We start from the raw sequence: 27,256 nt of genomic DNA, 5'->3' as shown, positions 1-27,256 counted from the left end.
ATGCAGCAATATGGCCAAAAAGAATGAAAGAAAGATCACATGCCAGCTTCCGTTCCCACACCAGGCTGTGTGTTTAGACCAAAGGCGGCTGAGAGCCAAGCAGCCAGCTCAGCTGGGTCACAGGGCTCTGCTGCCCCTTCCCTGTGAGTGAAACTGACCCCGGGCCTCAGCAAGCTGTTAGGGGGCTCCGGGATGTCGTAGGAGCAGCTCTTCAGAAGGGATGCAAGATGAAGGTCGTACCCACTTGTGTTTAGCCCTGGCCTCGCGGCAGCTCTGAGAATCCTTGGCCCATGGCCAGCTTGGATAATTACATTTTACCTGCCCAAACTCTCCCGTGGTTTCCCCTGAGAGATGTATTCGTCTTCCATGGCTGCCGTGATCCAGAACATAAATACTCTCTCAGCCTGGGCAGCTGAGGTTTTGTTCCTTAAAAGGAAAATCCTCTTGTAACGATATACTTACTCTCATTCCTTCATCCCTTCAGCAAACATTTATTAAGCAACTACATAATAAGTACTTAAGCACTGTGCTGAGCACTGGAGGGGCATAGGCAAATAAGAGTAAATTTGGGGGCCCTTGAGAAGCTGACAATCCAGTAGGAAGCTATCAAAATAAATAATGCACGCTTTTAAAAATGGAGTATGACCGGGACCAAAAAGTGAGATTCTAAATCTCTTTAGTAGAATCCAGGAAGGTTCCCAGGGCCAGTGCTGTTGAAGCTGGGTTGTTAAACAGAACCTCCAAAAGCAGATAATGAAGAGCATGCAAGAGAGAGACAGATTCATCTGCAGAATAAGGGGTTTCCTAGAACTTAGAACTGACCAGTAAAAGGCAGAGTGGCAGGCATATATGGTATGAAGAAAGGGGATCGGAAAGGGGAAGCTAGAATATAGACTCTGGAAGATCACGGTAAGGTATTTGTCTATAGCATTTGGAGATTTTAAGCAGTGCAACGACTATCTAAGTATCTTTTAGTAGGTCCAGCCAATCTGCAGCAGGATGGAGAGAATAGTGAACACTAAAGAAACAAAGATCAGAAACAACAAAAATGTGGTATTATCATCCTAAACCCAGTGAGAGGTAATGGGAGCCTGAATGGAGGTAGAGACAATGGAGAGAGAAGAAAGGACAGATAGAAGCATTCAGGAAGGAAAATTAACACATTCTTAGTGCATGATTGGATGAAAAGACAGTACAGAATCCAGAAGAGTGAGCACTTGGGTGGATGGCGGGACTATTAAAACCAAGGTGCCCCAGGAGGCTTGAAGACTTCAGGTGGAGTTTATAGAAGGTAGCTGTAAATGCAGACCAACCTAGGCTCTTTAACTTCCCTAAATTCTCTGTAGTAAATGTAGCCTGCATCTTATCAAGAGGTTTATTCACAGTCGCTGTACCTAAGTGGCTCTCAAACCTAAGGGGCTATTAAAATACAGATTTCTGGACCCTACCCCAGGGTACCTGATTTGGTAGGTGTGGGGTACCCAGCCCAAAAACTTGTATTTATAGCAAGTCCCCTGCAATGCTGGATGTGACTGACCTGAAGCCCACACTATGAGAACCTCTGTTCTAGACCTTTGTTTGGGCCATTTTCCCACTTGATCAGAGATTTTTCTCTGAGTAGGTAAGTAAAAGGGCTAATACTGGTGGAGAAAATCAAGTATGTTCCCTCTTACCAACAAAAATGCCAGGATCCAGTTCAAACCAGTAAGAGCAAGTATTTGAAGTTAGTAGCTGATTGATCTCATTGTTTTTCTTAATCAAATGAGTTTTAAAAAGAAAACAGCCTATGATAATATATAACATATTTCTTGCAGGGCCTATGTGCCAGGTATTGTGCTAAGCTATTTCCATGCAGTGTCTCATTTAGTTCTATCAGTAACCATATGGAAGTGAATACTATAATAATTCCCATTTCTCAGAGGAGGAAACTGAGGCATTGAATTGGTTAAAACAAGCCTAAAATCATTTGTTATTAATGGTAGATTAACTACAGTCTATGCTCAAATATGCTCACTCAAATAAAATACCTCCTTCAACATCCAACATTTTGTTCTAGAAATAAGTGAGCTTACTACAAGATCAGAATCTCCCACATCCTATTATGTCATTAACCTACAGTGGTTTCCTAAATCTGTTTTCAAAAATCTGCCAGCACATATCTGGCAACCACCATAGAGTGTAATAATCATCTTTCAGCTTCTTAATAACCCTTGTGCATTGAACAATCAAGAGAACGGAAGGGTCAAGTGGAAGGCAACGCCCTGTAGTGTTATGAATGTGTTTGAGGATTTTCTGAGATAACGCCTGGGGGATACATGGGCATTCTCAGCATATTAGAGAGTAAGAGCCTCTCACAACATCTGTTCCAACAACATCTCCAGACAGTACATGCAGTATCGTCCTTAAAAGATAATTTTCAGAAAGCCCTAAACAATTGTTAAGGTTTTTTGGCTACTTCCAAAGAGAAAAAGCATACAAAGCAAAGGATTTGTGTTTCAGCTCACTATACAGTCGATAGGTTACATGCCTAAACTGTGAGACAGAATGTGTCCTATGAGATTACACAACCTCCAAAATTTGTGATGTGTCCCAAATCATTTTAATTAATGCAAATTTAGTTGCTAGAGCTGGGGAGTGAACAAAGCTGTTTAAGAAAGCCACAGACACCAGAAGCTTACTCTTCTGATGACAGTAATTGCAGTGGTAGACTGCCTTAGGTAACCATCTCCAAAGCAAACTCTCACATATGAGTCTCCCAAATCTCTGTCCACATTAATGGTCTTAACCATCACCGTTAGACCTAGACTTGAATCTGTGTACTTGTGGCTCAGGTCCCTTCTTGATTTGGGGAGCTCCCTCTTCCCAGGGCATGAAAACTAGTATCAGTATCACTCCCACCATCAAAACCATCTCCACAGACCTGTAGCTAGCTGACATCTTACTCCAAACTGGGCTGAAAAGTTCACACAAAATGCTCCCTCCTCTCTAAATTACAGCCAAATCTTGGCATTAGCTCCTGCTGCACTATCAACAATTATACACCAATGAATTGGATAACCTAGATGAAATGGACATATTTCTAGAAACACAAAACCTACCAAGACTAAACCATAAAGAATAGATAATCTGAGAAGACCTGTAACTAATAAAACAAAAAATTCCTAACAAAGACAAACCCTAGATACAATGATTTTACTGGGGAATTCTACCAAACATTTAAAATACCCAAATATTTAAACAGGAGCTAATGCCAAGATTTGGTTGTAATTTAGAGAGGAGGATGCATTCTGTTTTGAAAAAAAATAAACAGAACACTTAAATCATTACCTAATACAAGAAAAACTACAAATTGATATTCCTTATGAACAGTTGTGCAAAAATCCTCAACAAGATACTACCAAAAAATTTTTAATAGCATATTAAAATAATTATATACCATAACCAAGGTAGATTTGTTCTTTAAATGCAAGATTGGTTCAACATTTGAAAAGTGATCTATGCAATATACCATATTAACAGAATGGAGGGAAAAAAACACATGATCATCTCAATAGTCGCAAAAAAATTTTGAAAAAAATTTAATACCCTTTCATGATTAAAAAAATCAAACTAGAAATAGAAAAAAAAAACTATCTCAACATAACAAAATTCACATATTAAAAAACCCCACAGACATCATACTCAATAGTGAAATACTGAAAATTTTCCTCAAAGACCAGAAACACAAAGGTGCCTGCTTTTGCCACTTCTATTTAACATAATACTTGAAGTCCTAAACTGAGCAATTACACAGGAAAATGAACTAAAAGGCATTGATATCTTCCTTTCCCCACAAAGAATCTCTTGAATGGGCAGGCTTAGAAAGGGTTTTTTATCTCTGCCACGTTCTTTTAGACTTGATATTTAAAGAGAACGGCGCCAGCACAGAAAGCATTTGTCCTCACTGGACACTTTCTGAGGAATAATCTATCTTCTTGGGAAATTCTTAACCTTGTTTTCTCTGCCAACATCTTCTAAACCAACATATCTCTACTCTTTTGTCCTACCACCCATTAACTCAAATCATTGCCACCCCTGAGGAGTGACCATCAAGTCAACTTTGTATTTTCCACTGCCCTGGGTTGGCCTAACGGCCCATGGATTTAGTTCAGAGGACTGGAAACAAACATTATTGGACAACTGGGCTTCAAGTCTTCTTTACTAAGAGAAACATTAATATTACTCAATGTAAGGCGGCAAATCAAACCTGAATAACCACATAAGGTGAAGGGCTGCAGGGAGGGAGAGTGAAAGGACATTAATGATTGTGTTCAAATGGTAATTACCACAAAATTTTTCATAATACATAATCTGCAATTGGAGAGGAAAATATAAACTTTTCAGAACTTGTCTCAGAACATGAAAGTTCAGACACACTATGTGAATGTGATCATTGGCATAGTAGTACAGTAACAAAAAGTTATTAAATATGTAAGTCAAAACTCCATACAGAAAATGACTCACCTCCTCCATTATAATACCATTACAACACCAAAGCGCTTTAACAAAAATAAAGCATAGTACCATAGTAATGAGGAGAATGGACTTCTGAATTTCCTGTTTTACTAGCTTGTGAGATTCAAGAATACATGGGAAATAGCTGGGGCACAATATTTTGTACTTCAAACTGTACAGAAATTGAGTTTCATGTATATTTTAACTCATCTCTGTGAAATAATGTTTTTAAAAATGACTTTACAGACAATATCTTATTTTCAAAACAGTCCTTTAAAAATAAGAAGGGCCTCCCCTGGTGGTGCAGGCAGTTGAGCACCGCACCGTGAAGCTGTCCACAGCCTCTGCAGCACCAGTTCGATCCAAGCCAGCCAATCCAGACCAGCCGGGGAGGGTCCCACATGCTTCGGCAGACCTCTCCTGTCGCTCCCACTGCTCCCCTCAGCAGTGTATTTCGTCAGTCTGCCTGTTCTGTTTCCCGCTCTGTCTCTGGTGAATCCTCTCACTCTCCTGCGCATCTGGCCTGTACCCCAGCTCTTGTATGCATAAATAAATAAATCTTAAAAAAAAAGAAATCCCTCTTTCTTCCCCCTCACCAAACCATTATTTGTTGTTAATAATCCTACTATATGAATTACTTAATTTTTTCTTGATCACAATGGAATCTTAATTCTATTTATTAAATGTATAAAAGAATATTTCTCATCTTCAGTTATGTCACATAACCTTGTATTGTCACAGATCTTCAGACTGTCTTTTGTTAATGTAAGGTCTACTGATTTTCATATCAGATTATTGGTGCACATTCTGTCACCACAAATCATGCATTTGGATATATTTTAATGTGGACTACTACCTTTCTAGCCAATCCAACATCTACACTGAGCTTAGAGGAATTTTTATTTCATTAGAAAATACTTTCTATTATCACATTCTTACTCATCATCTCTTCTAAATATCAGTTGTGATAAACAAATGTCAAGTCTGCAAACAAAAGATCCCTATTTACACACATACACTAAAGTACTAAATTCCTGCAATGTTTAATCTCCAGCATAAGGATAGAAAAAATGACCACATATATAAGGGTGTATAATGATTTTCAAGCAGAACCAAAAATTATGTCTAAGTGACTTGCTGAGTAACTGAGCTATTACTTTATATAACAGCTTGAGGTATTTCCCTTTAAAATGTTTCTCAGAACAAAAGCTAGGTGCTTTATTGGGGGTTGCTCAGATGGGCAAATACCTCCATGACCTCCTTGGGTAGACAAAAATTTAAGACAGAAAATAACTATAAAATAAAATATTAAGGAATTAGATGTTTTCAAAATAAAAGAAAACTGTGCTCATTAAAAACATCACTATAAAAACAAATCGATAAGCCTCTCCAGAAAGAAAATATGTACAAAATACACATTTGACAAAGGAACAATATTCAAGATACATAAAGAACTCCTACAACTTAATATGACAAATCCAATATATGTTTAAAAGATAAAAAGAGACACTGTCCAAAGGGGAATGCACACACACATCTAAAAAACAAAAGGAGCTCAGGGATCAAGGAAATGCAAACCAACGCCATAAAATTTACAAACTACTTATTGGAAATGGACACAAATAGTGTCTGACAACACTAGTCCTTGGTAAGAATATAGAGCAACTGAAATTCTCAACATTATTGTGAAGTATAAAGTGGTACAACCACTTTGGGAAAAAGTCTAGCAGTTTTTTGTAAACTTAATGGAATTTTACTCCTAGGCATTTTCCCCAAAGAAATTAAAACATATGTTCATCAAAGACTTACACGAAAATGTCTATAGTGGTTTATTCAGAACATTCCAAACTAGAAATAAACCCTGATGTGCATCAATAGGATAAACAAACTGTGGCATATTTGTATAGTAGAATACAACTAAGCAATTAAAAAAGAACAAACTACTGATAAAGGCAAAAAGATGAATGAATTTAAAAAACATTATGCTACCTTTCTAAAGAAGTCTGATGCAAAAGAATACTGTGTGATTTCATTTATAGTAAGATTGCAGCAAGGGGAGATTAATTGGAAAGGAACTTCCAGAGGGGCTGGTAATGTTCCATGTCTTGACAGGAAATTTAGGTTATTAATTATATGCATTTGTCAGAACTCCTTAAATGTACACTTAAAATTTAGGTATTTCATTGCATTGCATTGACATTTACCTCAAAACAGAAAAACACTGAAAACAAAAATTCTATTAAAGAAACATGTCTGTTAAAAACCACAAGAGTGAAACTTACTAAGAATAATAAACTCAACAATTTTTTTTTTAAAAAGGTATCATCTAATTCAGGTATATGGAAAAACAGAATGACCCTTACACATATCTAGATGAATACCTAGCTTGTTCCCTCACATCTTTCAGATCTCTGGTAAAATGCAATTTTAACACTAAGGGCTTCTCTAGCAACATTATTTTAATAAACACCTGAAAATTCCCTCACTTTCTATCCTTGTGTCCTGCGTAAAATTTAGAAACTAATATCACCACAAGAACCTATTTGTTTATGTCCATTCACCATTGAAATGTAAACTCTTAAGAGAGCAGTAGGGGGAGAAAGGGCTTTCTTGAACATATTATTCTATTTCCAACATATAATCAACTTGTGGTGTGAAACAGATTTTAATGGAATGGTGTCAAATCTGAAAGTAACAGACAAATTAGACTAAAAAAGGAGTATCTCATTTCTCCACTTTTTGTTCTCTACCTATAGGAGAGCTGCAATTTCCACCGAAATCTACCCACTCCACATATCTGGTAGCTTCCTAGTCCTTACACCCTCAGCAAGAAAGAATGATTAATATGACCAATTAGTTTGACATAAATTTGGTCACATTTTACCAGAGGTGAGAAAACTGAGTTAATTCAGCCCATATTATTGCAAACTTCTTATATCCTTTAATTTTCTTTACTTTCTTACTGCCACCTGTTGATGGCTGTGTGAAGAGGACCAGAGGTTTCATTCATGCTACATGCTGGGTAAGAAGTCTAACAATATGCTTTGCAAATCCAGTCAAGTCTCTGTAGGCAGCCTGAGTAGACTCAAGGAGGGAGGTTTTAAGTCTAAGCCATGTACTTCAGTATAGGTTTTACGTAAAAACCTTGAACTGAGAGTTATGGGATACATGCATATTAAAAGTTTGTAGCAATGTTCCATTTAGACAATAATTACTAAATATACTATAATGGTCAAATGCCAGAGTTCTGAACTCCTAAGTCAAGACAAATATGATAAACATAAAAATAATGTTACTACTCCATTGGTGCTATATAACTTATTTTAATAAATTTGTCTTTATACAAGTATAAAACAAGATTTCAATTTCAACTGTAGTTAAATCCAAACTTCAAAAATAAGTCAATTAGTAACATGTTAATTTTGAAAGTTTTTAACTACAAGAGTAACAAATATAATACAGAATTCTTAAACATTGAATGTTTTCTGTCACATAAAAAATAAACTTCTTAGCATCCCTCTCCCCGATATGTTAACAAGTAAAAAAGTATAGTCTCTGCTGGTGTTTATAGTTACTATAATTTTACAAAGCAAAAAACAAAATTTGAATATTTCTAAATTATCCAAAATGCCTAAACATACAAACTCTTTACAGGTAGCAAGTTCATGACCTTGGTAGAAGAAATCATGTTAGTCAGAGAATTTTATAGTTATAACCAGACTTTTAAAATATAAAATAAAACAAAATCTAAAATTATTTAATACCTTGTTTCTTTCTTTTTTTCCTTTTTTTTTTGCCAGTAAGGAACCAGACTTAATGTCATCATTCTTTCTTCAAATGGACTATCATCTATTTTAGTTTCTGGAGAATTCTCATTAGTTGAGCATTTTCAAACAAGGGTAATTAGTTTTCATTTAAAATAAAATTAATACTATATGTACACATAGATTAAAATATAAATATATACAAACTAGTATTACACATTCAACAAGAAAACTGAAAAGTACCATTAGAAAGGAGATGTAAAGAGGTATTTTTTAATTGAAATAATACTTTTGTTTAATCAATCACAATACTATCATTGATGTATTCACACCAACTAGGATCAGAAAGAGTTAAGAATATATAAAATACTGAGAAGAATAATCTTTTCTACAGTTAAAACAAATGTGTTTTAACGAGTGAGGGGGAGCAAGCTCCTCAAATAAAGCTTACAACACATAAGAAGAGTTTAACAATTTAGTAAAAATAACACCCCTGGTTTTCTTTGGAAAAAGAAGAAACTGTATAAACAGGGCATGAAATAGACCTAAAATCAATATGTGAGGCTCTGTTCTCACAGAAAAAACTACTAGAAAAAATTAAATTTCAAATATTTCCATTTAATGTGGACAAAAAAATACAACGTTCATATATGAAATATACACTAGTAATTTCATTCATAATATAAACTAATTTAGGTAAAATTTATTCTTCCCAGGGCTCTAAATTAAACAGGTATTCTTTTCCATTTTTAGGAATAATAATGGTAATGATAAATAAAAGTATGATTTCCTGACCTGAACTAAAATTTAAATAGATTTAAATAAAAAATATGAAAATATCTAAGTAAAACAAAAAGTCTTTAATTATTATAATTTTGCAATGACAATAGTTTCTCTAACATCAAAAAAAATCTAGCCTCTAGATATATTTTTGTCAATATAAAACTATAAAAATAATCACAGTAGAATCTTTTATATATAAGTTAAAGAAACAATTTCACATGATACCTCCTAACACTCAAGAATTACAATCCAGAAGGGATAGTCTCCCTGAAACAGAAAGAAGTTCTTTCTTTTTTGTCACCTCCATTCCTTATAGATAATCTTTATTTCACATCATTTACACAGAAATAATTATCACAATCTGACAGGTAGATAAGAGAAAAATTTGCCATCTAGAGTTCATCAAATAAATTTACTCAGTCTTCTTCGTATGTTTCTTCTTAACCTTATCTGAAGCATCGGCTGCAGCTTTTGAAGTCGATGAACCAGTACCATTGAAAGATGATTTGGTTTCACTTTTCTTTTCAGGTGATGTAAAGTGTTGCTGCCTGCCAAAGAGCATCCGACTCAAAGCATCCTCAATAGGAGCAAAAAATGTAGTAGAACTCTCTGTAATCATCATGGATATCTGGGGGAAAAAAGTTCAGTTTTGAATTTAAATATAGTTGTTTTCTGTTTCTCAAAACTAAGAAATAAAAAAGATTCAAAATGCATTTTTATTGACATAATTGACATTTAATTTTTTATTGACATAATTGACATTTAATTTTTATTGACATAATTGACATTTAATATTACATTAGTTACAAATGTATAAGAGAATGATTCAGCACTTGTGTATACTGCAAAATGATCACTACAATAAGTCTAGTTAACATCTGTCACCATATAGAGTCAAAAAATGATTTTTTCCTGTGATGAGAATTTTTTGGATCTATTCCTTAGCAACCAGCAAATATGCAGTCACTAACTGCACATTTCTTCTCCATGACTTATTTTATAACTGGAAGCTTGTACCTTTTGACCCCTTTTACCAATTCACCTACCCACAACCATCTCTGGCAATTACCAGTCTGTTCTCTGTATCTGGCTAGATTTTCTGGTCTGTTTTAAGCTCCCCATAGAATATTTCTTTCCTTGTCTGATTTATTTCACTTAGTATATTGCCCTCAAGATCAATCCACGTTGCTTCAAATGGCAAAATTTATTTCTTTTATGGCTAAACAGTATTCATTGTGTGTACATATGTGTGTGCACACTTGTGTGCACCACATTTTCTTTATCCATTCATCAATCAATGAATACCTTTGTTAGTTATTATAAATATAGTTCTGCATGTTGGTCATTGTAAATAAAAGTTGCAATGAACATGGAGTTGTGTATATCTTTTTGAGTTAGTGTTTACATTTTCTTCAGCTAAATATCTTGAAGTAGAATTGCTTGATCATAAAGTTCTATTTTTAACTTTCTGAAGAACCTCCACATTATTTTCCATTGCAGCTGCAACAACTTACATTCCTAAACAACAATGCACCAAGGTTCCCTTTCCTCCATATCCTCGCAAACACTGGTTATTCTTGTTTTCAGCTTTTATGTTAAGGTCAATTCCCTCTATGCCCACTTTGATGAGTTTTTAACAAATGGATGTTGAATTCTGTCAATTTTTTTGGCATTCAATCAGATTATCATATGATTTTTAACCTTCATTTTGTTAATGTAGTGGATGACACTGATGTGTTGATACTGAATCACCCTTCAATCTCTGGAATAAATTTTACTTGATCATGGTGTGTGCTCTTTTATTTTTAATGTATTATTGAATTTGTTTTGCTAATATTTTATGGTGAATTTCTGCTTCTATGTACACCAGAAACACTGGCCTGTAATTTTATTTTCTTGTGGTGTCTTGTGGTATCTGATTTTATTTTATTTTATTATTTATTTTTTTTTTTGCAGATGAAAAGTAACTATTTTTTTTTTGCTTAAATATTTTATATAATTCTTACATCTTTTTTCATCTTTGCACAATGTATGCATTTTCATTTTGGTTATATTCCCCACACAATTGCACCCCCCCCCCTTATTTTGACTCTAGTCCTTCCTTCCCCCGCCCCCACCAGTAGTGTATCTCTGGCTTATAGTTGCTTGTTGATTTTGATTTTTACGTTGTATTGATTAGTCTTTTTCCTGGTCTCTGAGCTCCCATATCTGATTTTATTATCAGGGAAGTAATGGCCTTGTACAAGGAGTTTGGAAGAATTCTTCTATTTTCTGGAAGAGTTTAAGAAAGGTTGGTATTAATTCTTTGAATATCTGGTAGGATACACCAGTGAAGTCATCTGGTTCTGGGCATTTGTTTGTTGGAAGGTTTTTGATTACTGATTCAATCTCCTTAATAGTAATCACACTGTTCCAATCTTCTATTTCTCCATGATTCAGACTTGGTAGGCTGTATGTTTTTAGGAATTTATCTATTTCTTATATTATGGTTTGTCCTATTTGTTAGCATATAATTGTTCATGACAGTCTCTATTGATTATTTGATTTCTATTGTATCAGTTGTAATGTCTTCACTTTCATATATGATTCATTTATCTGAATACTCTCACTTCTTTTCATGGTGAGTCTAAGTAAGGATTTATCAAATATGTTTATCTCTTAAAAGAATTTGTTCTTAAAATGACCTACATCAAAAATCCTGCAAACGACATTTGTTGCTAAGAGTGTGGGAAAAAAGAAACACTCACTCATTGTTGGTGGTAATTAAGTTAGTACAAACTCTATGGAAAACAGTACGAAGATTTCTTTAAAAACCAAAAATGGAAATATTGTATGATTCAGCAACACCACACTAGGTATTTATCCAAAGAATATGAAGACACTAATATGTTCATAGCACCCCTAAGTTTACAGCTGCATTATTCACCATAGACAAGACATGGAATTCCACCTAAATGCCCACTGACCAACGATTAGATAAGAAAAATTGTGGTATATATGTATATGTTTAAGTGTCTACACACACACACACACACACACACACACACTCATTCCATGGAATACTACTCAGCTATTAAAAAAGATGAAATAGTGACTTTGGGGACAATATGGATAGACCTTAAGGTGGTTATGCTGGGCCTCCCCGGTGGCGCAGCGGTTGAGTGCTGGGTTGCGAAGCTGCCCGCAGCCTCTGCGACGCCGGTTTGGTCCCCGGCTACTCCCCAGCCACCGGAGGAGGGTCCCGCATGGCGCACAGACCTCTCCTGCCGCCCGCTGTTCCCCTCAGCAGTGTACTTCGGTCCTTCTGCCTGCTCTGCTCCCTGCTCTGGCTCTGGTGAATTCTCTCACCCTCCCGCGCTTCTGACTGTACCCAGTGCTTGTATAAACAAAACAAACAAACAAATAAATTAATAAACATGCCTCTATAAAATTTAAAAAAAAAAAGTCAAATAAAAAAAAGGTGGTTATGCTAAGTGAAATAAAAGTGAATATAAAGTGAAAGATAATTACTGGATGGTTTCTCTCACTTGTGGAATATAATTAACCAAAAAAAAACAAACCGGCAAAACACAACAAAAATAGCTCATAGACTCTGAAAACTATGGTGAGTACCAGCAGGAAAGAGAGGAGGAAGGAGAGCTTAGAAGGGGTAAGATGACAGTGTACTGACACTGAAGCTTTGGAGGAGGGAAAGTGAAGCATGTGTACATATTGAGGTGACATGTTGTACTCCCAAATTTATATATTTTGTGAATGACATATCAAAAAAAGCTTGATTAAAAAACCCAACTCTTAGATTTCATTAAACCTTTCTATTGTGCTTTTAGTCTCTGTTTTACTTATTTCCACTTTAATCTGTTTTTTTAAAGAGATCTTTTCTGTCATTTACTTTTTTTTTAAAGATTGATTTATTGATTTATTTATTTATTTATACAAGCACTGGGTACAGTCAGAAGAGCGAGAGGGTGAGAGAATTCACCAGAGCCAGAGCAGGGAGCAGAGCAGGCAGAAGGACCGAAGTACACTGCTTAGGGGAGCAGCGGGCGGCAGGAGAGGTCTGTGCGCCATGCGGGACCCTCCTCCGGTGGCTGGGGAGCAGCCAGGGATCAAACCGGCACTGCAGAGGCTGCGGGCAGCTTCGCAACCCAGCGCTCAACCACTGCGCCACCGGGGAGACCCCACTTTAATCTGTGATTTCCTTCCTTCTACTAAGTTTGGGATTCAAATGTTCTTCTTTTTCATGATCTTTCTTAGATGAGTACAAACTGTACAAACAAAGAGATTTCAAAAACCTAGCATATAGCAATAGTTCAATAGTCCTACAGCTAAGCCAACAGTTCAGAAGCCAGCTGTTCAGCACTGGCAGACAGGTTAAGAGTTCAAGGCCAGTGAAGGCGAAACTGCCCAGGGATATATGTTAGGCTTAAACTGAGATACCAAAAGGATGAAATTCTAGAAAAACAAATCTGAAATAGAACAGTACTCACAAAACCTAAAACCAAGCATCAATAGGATTAAAATAATCTACGTGTGCATTATACTTGGCTGCCAGAAAAATACTGAATGCAATACCTGCTTCAAGGACTTTACAGACCTTACAGAAACAGGCAAGAAAATCAGAAATTACAGAACCGTAAATAGTAAGTGCACTAATGGAGGTTTGTCCAGAAATGTTATGAAAGGGATATAGACTTGAAAGTCATTACCATACAAGTAGAAGATACAGGCATGAATATGAATGTGGTCATCTGGAGAGAAAACAGTGCAAGAAGAGTCTAAATATAATGTTAATGTTTAAGTGTATACCATTATTGGGTAAAATCTAAGAACTTCCTTATATTAAATTATATTAACCATTAGAATGGTTACAATGAGACATAATAGTTTAATTATCTTGATAAGTGCTTTGCTTCATGAATTGTCATAAAAGATAAGAGAATTTACATAAAAACAATTGTCTATTATTGGGAAAATAATAATGTAATTTTATAAAATCCAAAAGTGAAAGTATCAGAAACTAAAGAATTTTTCTGAGAACATGAACTACAATATTTTTCAAAGTTGAATGTTTTAATAGAATCTTCACTCCTAGTAGACTCATCACTCATCTAAGAAGTATTGTTGGCTTCAGAAATTACTGCTGAGATAGACTTATGGGGTTTAAGGACAGACTTCTGTGAATTCACACTCTTATCAGGCTTTGATTCAATAAAGTGACACAAATATAATGGTGGCAAATGAATAAACCCTATTCTCTGATAAATAAAAATTGTCTCCTTATTTAACAAATTATTAAAAGAAAAAGCATATTACCTAAACTAAATAGCATTTGACTTCATGGCCTCTTTCTTATTAAAAAAGACAGGGAATAAAAGAAACCCTAAAGATAACGTGATATACAAAACATCCTAAAATAGAAATCCATTCACGTAAAGAAAGTAACTCTGCCACATTCACACCATTTCAAAAATGCCAGAAAAATATGATATACAATGCAAGTTCTTTAAGGATATAAAGAGTACTTATGTACTTTTATATCCTCTATCATGTCTAATGTTGAGAATACAATGAATAACTTCTACCTCACATAAATAATTCAAAGACTATTAAAGATATCTGTAGAATCAAAATTTGCATAAAAAATTTCTCTCTCCTCCCAGAACATACTTCTTCCTGTCCTAACCTTCCCAAATCCAATCCTTTGCAGTTTAACTCAAGTGTTTATTCCATTAAGCCTTCCTTGATGTCCTCCAAAGCAAGACACCTTGCCCTATAATAAATACCTGATGGCATGTGGCTTTTTTTGGGTCACTCTATGCTTTCTTCATTGGTGATGTCATTCACTCAAACATGAATAATTATCAACTCAAATCACTATCAAGTATATTAAAAACTTAAGATTTCCACTTTTATAAATGCCCTTTTCAAAAAGTTGAGAAAATGAATTGTTCATTTTTGATAGTATAGCCTTAGATGATAACAATGAAAGACTACAGAGAGACCTAAAAGGAGAGATCTGGTCATTTAGTCAGTCAACAAATGTATACTAAAAATCTAGTACATGGGCCTCCCTAGTGGTACAAGGGGAAAGACACACCTATGAAGCTGTCCATAGCCTCTGCAGCATGAGTTCAATCCCCGGCCGGCCAGGGAGCAACCCACATGGTGCAGCAGACCTCTCCTGACTCGCCTGCTGATCAGCAGCGTACTTCGGACAATCTGCCTGTTCTGTTCCCCACTCTGTCTCTGGTGAATCCTCTCACCCCCCACATCTCTGGCCTATACCCCAGCTCTTGTATGAATAAATAAATAAATCTTTAAAAAAAAATCTAGTATATGTACTGGATAGAAAGCTAGTGATACAATGATGAATAAAACAACCTTAGTCCCCTTCCTCATAAAATTTAAAAGTAAAGTGTACATGTCTCATATTATTTTTGACAGTAACATCTTCAGGATAGAGTCTTATTCAAAGTTCGTAAGTCTATTTGCATCCCACAAAGGGCCTACTAACACTTCATTCATATATTCATGTTCTTCATTCATGTATACCATAATATACTATCTGAATTACACCTCTCCACAGCATTCAGCAGAACTGACCAGTCCATCCTTATTAAAACCATCTCCTGCTTATCCTCTTAGTTCATCAATCACTTTCTGATTCTAAACCTCCCTTTCCTAAATATTAGAGAATCTCAAGGCTGTTCTTATTACTGTTTGTCACGACTATCTCAATAAAAATGCCAACAAGTTCTTTTATGGAGTTGCATAAGTTGCTATTGTTAGCAAAAACAGATGAGAAAATTTTGAAAAGATGCATTATCTAGAGAACATCTGTAAATAAAATTTGCTTTCTTTTAACCTTTTCATCCGGCTGATGCTTTATCTCTTAATATTTAAAAGACTGTTATATATACTAGGATGACAAGTCATCTGTGATATATCACAAATATTTTATTATAGCTGGACAGTTGTATTTTCACTTTGTCCATGGTGGTTTTGCCATGCAACTTAAAAAAAATGTTATGGAGTCAAATTTATCAATCTTTTCTTTATAAATAAATCAGTAAGTGCAAGGAAAGACATAATACAAACCTAAAATTAGTGAAATTAAAAAAACAGGAAAAAAAATCAAACCAATGGATGGGTCTTTTAAACAAATCAATGAAGCTGATGAATCTAACTAGTTAGACTGACTTTAAAAGATAGAAAATACATAAATGACATGAAGAATTAAAATGGAGGGAGACACTACAACAAATTCTACAGACATTAAAAGGGTAACAAAGAACTATTATGAACAATTAAATGTCAACAAAACTGAAAACAAGTGAAATGGCAAATTCCTTGAAAAATACAACTTACCAAAATGAACACACTACAAAAGAAAACCTGAATAGTCCTACATGAAACAACTAAGAAATAACATAAAACCTACATAAACTCTTGCAGAAAGTAGAAAATTGGACATTTCTCAATTTATTTAATGAGCTCAATGTTATGCTGATACAAAAGTCAGCATAAAAGGGCCTCACTGGTGGTGCAGGCGGTTGAGCGCAGCACTGTGAAGCTGTCCGCAGCCTCTGCAGCGCAGGTTTGATCCCAGCTGGCCACGGAGCAACCCACGTGGCATGGCAGACATCTCCTGTCTCGCCCGCTGCTCCCCTCAGCAGTGTATTTCGGTCATTGTGCCTGTTCTGTTCCCCGCTCTGTCTCTGGTGAATCCTCTCACCCTCCCGCACATCTGGCCTGTACTCCAGTTCTTGTATAAATAAAATAAATCTTTTTTAAAAAAATCAGACAAAGGACTTGCAAACAACTCATTTCAAAGAAACTAGACCCCTTCATGAACACATTGGGGAAAAAACCTTGAAAAATATTAGCAAACTGAATCCAGCAGTATACAAAAAGGATACATATGACTAAGTGGATCTTACCAAAGAAATAAAAAGGTAATACAATATTTTTTAAAAATCATTCCATGTACTCTACCATAGTAACAGAATATGCGACAAAAAATACATGATCATCTCAACCAACGCAGATAAAGTACTTATAGAATAGAAAGGAATGTCCTCAACCTAATAAACAGCATCTATAAGACACTTATTACTAACATTATACTTAACAGTAAAAGGGTAAATCTTTTTCCACTAAGGTCAGGAACAAGACAAAGACATTCACTCTTAGCATTTCTATTAACTATTTTACTGGAGGTTATAGTCAGAATAATAAGGCAAGGAAAAAAATATACAACATCCAGATTAAAAAGTAAAAAAACAAAACTTTTTATTATAGACAATAAGGTCATGTATGGAGACAAAGCTAAAAAATCTACACAAAAATTACAGAACCAATAGATAAATTTAGTAATACAGAACATAAGAATAATACACAAAATCAAACATAAAGCTATATAAAATGTAAAAACCAAATTTTAATTTTTTAAATTATTCTTTATAAAATATCCAAAACCATGAATAGGTCAGAACAAATTTAAATTTAAGGGGCCTCCTTGGTGGTGAGAGGGGTTAAGTCTGAGCACTATCAAACTATCGCCAGCCACTGAAGCATGAGTTCTATCCCCAGCCAGGGAGCTGACCCACATGGCACAGCAGACCTCTGCTGTCTAGTCAGCTGTTCCCCTCAGCAGTGTGTTTCAGTAGATCTGCCTGTTCTGCTCCCCACTCTTATCTCTGGTGAACCCTCTCACCCCCTCCACACACACCTCTGGTCTACATGCCTCTTATAGGCATAAATAAAATAAATCTTTAAAAAAATAATAAATTTAACAAAATATAGGTAAAATAAGGACAATCATAAAATATTACTCTGAAAAATTTAAGACCTAAGTAAATGGAAAGAGATATCATATTTCATAGATTGGTAGGCTCAGTATTTTTGAAATATTTTTTCTCCCAAACGGATTTACAAATACAATACAGTCTCAATCACAGCCCCAAAAGTCATTTTTTGGTAGAAAGTGATACCCTAATCCTAATATTTATATGAAAGCCAAAGAAATCTTGATAAAGAACAAAACTGAAGAACTTATTACTTTCATTTCAAGACTTACTGTTGGTATACAGTTATCATATAGCTTGGAGTTGGCTAAACATACACATATAAATCAATGAAACAGAATATAGACCAGAAATAGACCCATATATGTAAGGGTAATCAATTTTCAGCAACAGTGTCAAGGTAAATCAATGAAGGAAAGAACAGCCTTTTCAACACATAATGTAGAAATTCCATATTCATATGAAAAAAAACCCGAAACACCTCATGACAATCATAAAACAATTGGAAATAGATTATAGAACACATGTGCAATGTACAACCTAAAAATGAATTTCTTTTAAATTCTAAAGACATCTGTATTGACAGATTGGAAGAATTAACATTGTTAAGATACAATACCACCCTGATTGGTAGATACAAGGCAATTCCTATGAAAGTGCAAGCTGGCCTTTTTGCAGGAATTGTCAAATTAAAGCTAAAATTCAAAATGGGCATTCAATAACCCAGAATGATCAAATAATCCTAAAAAAGAAGAACAAACTTGGAGGACTCACATTTCTCTCGATATCAAAATAAACTACAAAGCTATAGTAATTAACACTCTGATACTAACATAAAGGTAGGTATAAGATGAATAGAATAAGTGTGAATCTAGAAATAAGCCCTTACATTTACAGTAACTTTTATGGAAAAGATGCCAACTCAATTCATAGTGAGGGAAAGAATAGCCTTTTCAATAAAAAATAGTGGAACAACTAGATATCCACATATACAAGAATAAAGTTAGACCCTTCCTCATACCACATACAAAAATTAACTCAAATTATTAATAGATCATAGAGCTAAGTAAGAGTTAGAACTATAACTCTTCAAAGAAAACAGAGGTTAATCTTTTTTACCTTGATTTGGCAATGGTTTCTTAGAAATGACACCAAAAGCATTTACAATAAAGGATAAAACACGTAAATTGGACTTTATCAAAAGTTGAAAATTTTATGCTCCCAAAGACACTATCAAGAAAGTGAAATGACAACACACAAAATAGGAGAAGGCATTCTCCTATTGTCAAAACAGGCAAATTTATAGCAACAGAAAATAGATCGGCGGTTGACTATAGCTGGGGTGATTTAGAAGAATATAAAGTGACTATTGATGGATATGAGGAACATCAGAAAATGTTCTAACATTGTGATGACAGTCACATAACATTGTAAATATATTAAAAATATTAAATTGTATGTGTAATGTATCAATTGTATGTTGTATAAAAATATATCTCTATAATGTTATTACCTATATATATAGCTCAAAATATAAATATATATTACCTATATATCTATATATATAATATATATATAATATATATATATAGCTCATAATCTGTTAGGGTTAGTAGAGGAAGACATAGGTGAAAAGACTCAGACTATGCCTTGAATATTTGAAGTACTTGAATTATAGCCACAGATGACCCCTATTGCAGAGACTACTGAAGCAGAAATAAATGATCCCAGTAGTGACTTGGTCCTTTCTATGATCTAAATTTATATAATATGTGCTGTTTTCCTTTTAAGAATCTCATAGTTAAGTTTTTAATCACAAGTATCTAGGTTGGGATAGAGTTAGCTGTAAAATTTCTCTACACTTATATAATAATCTTATTTTTGAACCTATTGTTTTACTTGTAAATAAGGAACAATATCTAATAAAAAGAATAACGACCAGAATTAGTCTCAGGATACAGTTGCAAGTAAAACCAATGTGTCAAGACATAGTGATAGAACAGCATGCATCATCTCCAATTACAATGACAATGACACAGGATTCAGACAGCAAGTGACCTGACTATTCAATAATTAGACAGCAAAGCTAGGATTTAAACTTAAAACTGTCTACTTCTAAAACCTGTGACATACCACACCTCTCTCTCTTATCTTAAAGAAGGAATCAAACTTGTAACCAGTCAATAATAACAGAAGAGAATGACCACAAATATTTCCTAATATAAAAATTTTAAATTTCAAAGCTTAAAGGAACATCACAGAACATTTACTCCAGGTACCTCATTTTACAAATGAAACAATGCTGTCTTCGTAGTCTCTGATATACTTGGTTATCTCCATTACTCTCTGCCCTCCAATATATTAGGCTATCTGTAAATCTTTCCTGAAGGCCTCAATATAGATCAAATGAGGAATCGTAGAAGAGTGATATTTTAGAAAGTCAAAGCTACACTGAGTAAACTCCCCAAAATTCATCTCTTTAGACAGTAAAATATAAATGTTCCTGTTAACTTGCCTAGTATGCAGAATGCTGGTTATATGAGTTTGTATTATCGAGTTATAGCTACTTTGAACTCTTACCTTTGTGGCTACAAGAAACACGGTATAAAAGAACATAAGGTTATGCCTTGCTACTGACAGATGCTTGGTCTGCTGGAATGTGAAGATAATTGACCCAAGCAAGGTTATCTTGGCAGGGCTAAAAATAAAACATATTTTAAGTCAGTAATACACATAATTTCTATATATATTTCCCAAAGAGTATTCTACAAAATATTGTTATTAAATTACAAATAGACAAAATGAGTTCTATAAAGTTTTAGAAATGCCAAATATATAGAAGTAAATACCTTTCTTCACAGCATAAGTGAATGGGGTGGGAAAAGAAAAGCAAGCCCTGATTTGTAGCATTTTCCCATTTTTATGGTATAAATATACTGACCCTTGAACAACACAGTCTGAACTGCAGAGGTCCACTTATACAGGGATTTTCTTATAAATAGGTGATGTACACTTAATTTCAATAAACACAGCACAGTACTGTAAGTGTATTTTCCTTAAGATTTTCTTAACAATATTTTCTTTCCTCTAGCTTACTTTACTGTAAGAATACAGTACATAATAACATACAAAGTATTTGTTATTTGACTGTTTATGTTATCAGTAAGACTTCTGGTCAATAGTACGTTATCAGTAGTTTCTCAGGAGTAAAGTTATACTCTGATTTTTGACTAGGCAGAGGGAGCAGTCAACACCCCTAACTTGTACATTGTTCAAGGGTCTAATGTATTCCCATCATGACATTTCAAGCTCCTACATGAGGTGCAGAAGAGATACACGCAGTTACCCTCATAAAACAGCTAGGACCAAGTTCTAGCATATTACTTAGCTAACGCTACCAGTAACAGATCATTATCTAAGCTTGCTATGCTAACAACTATAAAAAGATAAATGATAAACTTTTAGGAAGCTAAAATGCAAAATGATAAATTTAAAAGGCCCTCTAAGGGCTTTATGCAAAATAAGTTATTTAATTAGTGCAAGTTGAGGACTAAGTACAAAATAGAAGGAAGTTGGGGCAATGAGGATTTAGGCCTTGCTTAGCAACATGATTGGGCAGCATTCATGTTTTGGCATAGGAGTCTCCAAACTTTTTGATTGCATATCCCCATTTGTAAACTCCCTAATGTATTTTATCAATTAATTTATACATTATATACATGTAAAAATGTATTATAAAATGTATACCAAAGTGATACCATAAAAGGATGAGATTAAAAAAACAAATAGAAATTAGGTTTATCTTAATGTTTGCTGTTTGTTTCTGAGAGCTTGGTTTCTGGACCACATTACCTCACTATGAGCATCCATTTTGGGGTTGCATTCTCTTAGAACATAAATTTAGATGCATCAAACTGAGGAGCAAGGATTTTGTAAACAATATGCTGGGAAAGAACATTGGAGAAAGGCTAAATTCAGTAAAGTCAACGAAAGTGGTTACAAAGATTAGGTTGCATTTAAATTCTTCAAATGGATACAACAGGTACTTTGAATTGGGCAAGAAGAGAATGGGTTATTTCCCCTGATCTTTTTCTTATTTTATATGCAACAAAGTTCAGCTCTGATTTTTAAAGCAAATAGCTGGCCTTTCTGATAATGTATTCATTTGTTTCCATGAGCTTATCATTCTCCCAGAACCATACATAATTTGAAATAGAGGTGATACGGTTGTCATCAATGAACATGCCAAGAGCCTGCAACTGATTCTTTTCCACTCACAGAAGTCAGCTCCTATGTGGTTCTCTCTATTAATACACATTCTTCCAACAATTCTACCACAATCTAGAAGTTTTTATTTTCTAAGAGGGGGTATCAATATTTATTTATTAAATTACATTTAAAAAAGCAAACTTTTTAAAGACTAATTTTCCTGGTCCTATCCCTGTTATACTTACTATTTGTTAGGTCAGCTACATTTCATCTACATTCAGAGTCCCCAAAATTCTCTTTGAACGAAATTTGTTAAGATCCAAAAAAAACCAAGCCATGTCTCATTATAATTAATAGCAACTCACTAGGACATCTTTAGCCATTCATCAGCTTCCGGTTTCCAACCTCCTTTTACCAAGCGCTCAAAACTCGTGATAATGCTACCACCTGCACCTAAAAGTAAAACAATAAAACAAGAATATTTAGCCAAATTTTCCAGAGAATATATCTGAAACAAGTATATTTTGTTCATAAGTCTATCTCCAAGAAGGGCCCCAAAATACATTCTTTAGAAGGAAGAAAAAAGTTGCCTATACATTTTATGATACTAAGACAACCGTGTTATTTCCCTCCCAGTAGCATGGTAACTATTGATGACATATTGATAGTACAATAAACAACATTACAACTGGGGCCTCAAGCACAGAATTGTGCCTAACGGTTTGTTTCAGATATGAAAAATACAATCCTCTGCTTTATCATTTCCTTGCCTGATATTAGTTTTGTGTGCACTATAACAAGAGATTAGAAAAATTTGTTCAATTACTGCATATAAACAAACTCAACAAGAAAGGTTAAGTGATGCAGAATGAACATGAACTTATTATCAATGATATTTATTATTTCCAGTTATTCATGATGAAAATACAATAAAAAAAGTGTACCACAAGATTTTAATGTAAACTTGTTATTTACATGCACACAAATTTCCTTATGTAAACTTGTTTTTTTTTTTTTAAGATTTATTTATTTATGCATACAAGAGCTGGGATACAGGCCAGAGATGTGGGGAGTGAGAGGATTCACCAGAGACAGAGTGGGAAAAAGAACAGGTAGATGGACCAAAGTACAATGCTGAGGGGAGCAGGGGGATGAGTCAGGAGAGGTCTGCTGCAACATGTGGGTTGCTCCCTGGCCAGCTGGGAACAGATTGCTTCACAGTGCAGTGCTTAACCCCTTGCGCCACCAGGGAGGCCCTGTTTTATTTATGGTGACACCTGACACCTTAACTTGAACCCTTTGGTTTTGGGGCTGCTATCAAACCATTTATAAAAACTTTGATTATAAAATAGGCTCAAAATAATAGTTGATGACTAGTACTGATAAAAAGTAGTAGTTCTTGAATAACTTTACTAGCCAACAGAAATAAGGCTTCTTCTTCCAAAAAGACTATTACACTAAATTGTATATTCCTCATTAATGTAGATAGAGAATTGTTTGATAGCTGCAGTACACCAATTACAGAATATTTATGAACACATATTGTTAATATTACCTCGGGCCCATCCAACAGCTATCATGACTATCCAGCCATTTTTGTAATAGCTATTAGCATGTGTGACTCCACCTACTATTTTCCAAGTTCTGGTCACTTCCTTCATTCCTGCAGCCAACAGTTGGACAGGTAGGAAAGAATAGGCCTGGGAAACTAGGTCATATGGGCAAAAAAATATAATATACCTGAAATTAAAATTTAAATATTTTAATATATAAATGGAACCAGAAGAACAAACATAAAAATCCATCATCTCATCAATAACAATTTAGAAAAACACAACAAATGGAATACCCATGTAAACATGAAATTTAACTTCAAGAAAACCACAGATTGGATAGTCAATTTTTTAAGATCATGTGAAACACATAAAATAATCTGCCAAAAAGTCATGATTAGAGGGAAATTTCATCTTGCTTGGAATTTTGAGTACTCTATGTATGCAAGAAGTATTTACTAAGTTCCTAATTTGTGACCATACTGTTCTAGAAGCTAAGTGATGAGTCTAAAAAGGAATTAGGAAAGAACTCTTAGTAGCTATGCAAGGGTTGCATTTCAACCCCAATAATATCTTCACCTATGGCCCTCATGTAATAGATAAAATGCAACCTACACTGAGAAAGATTAGAATTGTCAAGGAAACAGATTTAATTAGAAATGTATTTTAATATAGCTGAAAGAATCTGAAACTTAATCTTCAATTTAGTTGATTAAGCTTAAGTTTTAACCAATTAAATTGTGATACTAGTTTAAGAATCATTCAGTGTTCCTTGGGTGAATCATTTTTTGAAGCTTCATTTGTTCTAAGCATCTGTTCAAACAGCTTAATATCAATAATAGTGTTCATTCCCTCTCCATTCTTAAAATACTCTCTGGCAGATGATTTTGTAGTTAAAGCAGAACACATCTTCCTTCTAATGGAGTGATATGAAATACACTGGATGAACAAAATAAGTGTTACATCTCTTCTAAAAGTTGTCCATCTGATTGTAATCCATGATTCACAGAGTAGAATTACCAAAAATATTCATGGAAGATGAATATATTTGCCAAAATAATTCTTCAGAAATCCAATACTAGATCCAACATTTTGTTTAGTCTGAAGCATTGATTTTTCTTCATCTCCATTTACTGATTCCTTCCTAATCTTCAAGATCCCATTCAAATACTACTATATACTTTGATTTTGCATGTTTTGTTTTATTTAATATTCTTAGTTTAGCCTAAGTTCTGATGATGACCTGTATAATTAAAACAATTGGTTCCTAGACCTCAACCTAGCTTTTTATATACTTTTCTTCATTATATACAGAACCTTTAATGCTCCTAACTAAAGTCAATAGTACTTAGATGACAAGAATTCCTTGTATTACTACCCCACCACCTAAAACTTGGCATTATGAGAAGTAGTCCTGAAATTAATCATTTATTTCTGGGAGCAAAATATAAGATACACAAAGAATCACTTGATAAGTAAAGAATTTGAAAAGAAAAAGTTATCTGAGAGAAGAAAAAAGCTTTTTGAAAATGACATTTTTTAAAATTTTCACATGTTCATATAATTAAGTTTTTTTTATTTTATTTTTATATTCCCCATACAAGTGCAACCCCCTTATTTTGACCCCAATCTCTCCTTTCCCCGTGCCCCCCCCCCATAGTGTTTCTCTAGTTCACAGTTGTTTGTTGATTTTGATTTTTTCTTTCTTATAGTTATACTTTTTCCTGGTCCCTTATTTAGGTTTTCTAGATTCCTGCTATGAATGAGACCATCCACTATTTTTCTTTTTCTTTCTGGCTTATTTTGCTGAACATGATCCCTTCCAGTTCCCTCCATCTTGCTGCAAACTGCATGTGTTTATCTTTTTTGATAGCTGAGTAATATTTCATTGTGTATATGTACCACATCTTCTTGATCCAGTCATCTATTTGGGGCATTTGGGTTGTTTCCAAAGCTTAGCTATTGTAAATAGTGCTGCTATAAATATAGGGGCGCAGGTGCTCTTTGCAATTAATGTTTCTGTGTCATTTGGGTAAATACCTAGGAGTGGAATTGCTGGATCATATGGAAGCTCTATCTTTAGTAGGTTGAGGAATCTCCACACAGCTTTCCATAGTGGTTGGACCAGTTTGCACTCCCACCAGCAGTGCAGGAGGGTTCCTGTGATCAGTCCTTTATCATTAGTGTTGTATGCAAAAATTTTCTCCCAGTGGGGTTTCTCCTCATTTTGGTTATTGTCTCTTTTGCTGTACAGAAGCTCTTTAATTTAATTCCCAGCTGTTTATCTTTGCCTTCACTAAGGACCTATACAAAGAAAACTATAAAACACTGTTAAAAGAAATAGAAGTAGACAGAAAAAAAATGGAAAGACATCCCCTGCTCATGGATTGGAAGAATTAACATTATCAAAATGGCCATCCTACCAAAAGCAATATACAGATTCAGTGCTATTCCAATTAAAATTTCAATGCTATTCTTCAAAGAAATAGAAAAAATATTGAAAGCTTGTTTAATAAATGGTGCTGGGAAAAGTGGGTCGCTACATGCAAAAGAATGAAGCTTGACTACTACCTCACACCATGCACAAAAGCAAACTCAAAATGGATTAAAGAACTAGACATAAGACCTGAAACCATAAAATATATAGAAGGAAATATAGGCGAAACACTGCATGACATGCACCTCAAAGACATCTTTACAGACGCATCACATAATTAAGTTTGAAAACCTCTATATACCTCCCTTTTTAAATATAAAACAATTTCCAGGAAGTTGGCTAAGAAATGGGGTAAAATAGTTAAGCTTAAATAAACAAATTTAAAATGTATTTTAAATAAAATTAAAATATTTTGATAACCATTATAGATTAGATACAGGAAGGAGGATTTTATTTTACTTTAAAAGGAATTAGGTTTAAAAGTAAATTGGAGGCCTCCCCAGTGGCGCAGCGGTTGAGCACTGGGTTGCAAGGTGGTATAAATAAATAAATATTTAAAAATAGATAAATAAAAGTAAATTGCTCAAATAACAAAACAAAAAGAACACAACTGACATAATTTTCATTATCTATACCAAGACTATGTTTAACATGAGTGAAAAAAAGTATACCAATACAAGTGCAATTTTAGACCTTTATATTCAACTATGAGACACTGGTATATCTAAAATTTGTAATTATTACTTTTTTTATAAATAAGTATTCTATTTAATCAGATATTTCTAAAAGAGTACTACAACAAGTTAACTTATTAAGCAGAAAATGATTCTCATTTTGAATGTTATATAGCCACAGGGCAAAAGAACAATTGTTTACTATACTCAGTAGACTTACTATGACTTAAACATATCAGACAGACTGAGGGCTACTGAAATAACCATTCCTACTCTGTAAGTTAGCTTTGAAAAATTCCTTGAATTAATTACTCAACCAATACTCGTTAAGCAATCATCATGTCTTACCTCTATAAAAACTACAATTCACACTTAACTAAAATTGTCACATTAAGGAAGCTTTACCTGTAAAATGCCTATAGAAAGCATATTTAAAAAAAGAAATAAAACTTATTGGACCAAAAAAATGGAATGAGAAGTTATCTGTCATGCAATTTTTTTTTTTTTAAGATTTATTTATACAAGATCTGGGGTA

General features: G+C 34.2%; 1 protein-coding gene across 1 annotated transcript in view; it reads right to left on the bottom strand.

Annotated features, from left to right (window-relative positions):
• Positions 1 to 9,453: 9,453 nt before the first annotated feature.
• TMEM38B (transmembrane protein 38B) overlaps positions 9,454 to 27,256 on the bottom strand; it is a gene marked incomplete at both ends in the record, with an annotated part of 32,709 nt that continues 14,906 nt past the window's right edge. The window contains 4 exons of the mRNA XM_084239047.1: positions 9,454 to 9,669; positions 20,429 to 20,546; positions 22,423 to 22,510; positions 23,613 to 23,797. Of these exons, the coding sequence (XP_084095173.1) occupies positions 9,454 to 9,669; positions 20,429 to 20,546; positions 22,423 to 22,510; positions 23,613 to 23,797 (607 nt within the window). The remainder of the gene's footprint in view (positions 9,670 to 20,428; positions 20,547 to 22,422; positions 22,511 to 23,612; positions 23,798 to 27,256) is intronic.

Source organism: Talpa europaea (genome assembly GCF_964194135.1).
Source record: "Talpa europaea genome assembly, chromosome: 7".
Taxonomy (NCBI): domain Eukaryota; kingdom Metazoa; phylum Chordata; class Mammalia; order Eulipotyphla; family Talpidae; genus Talpa; species Talpa europaea.
This window is presented reverse-complemented; position numbering and strand designations above follow the sequence as displayed.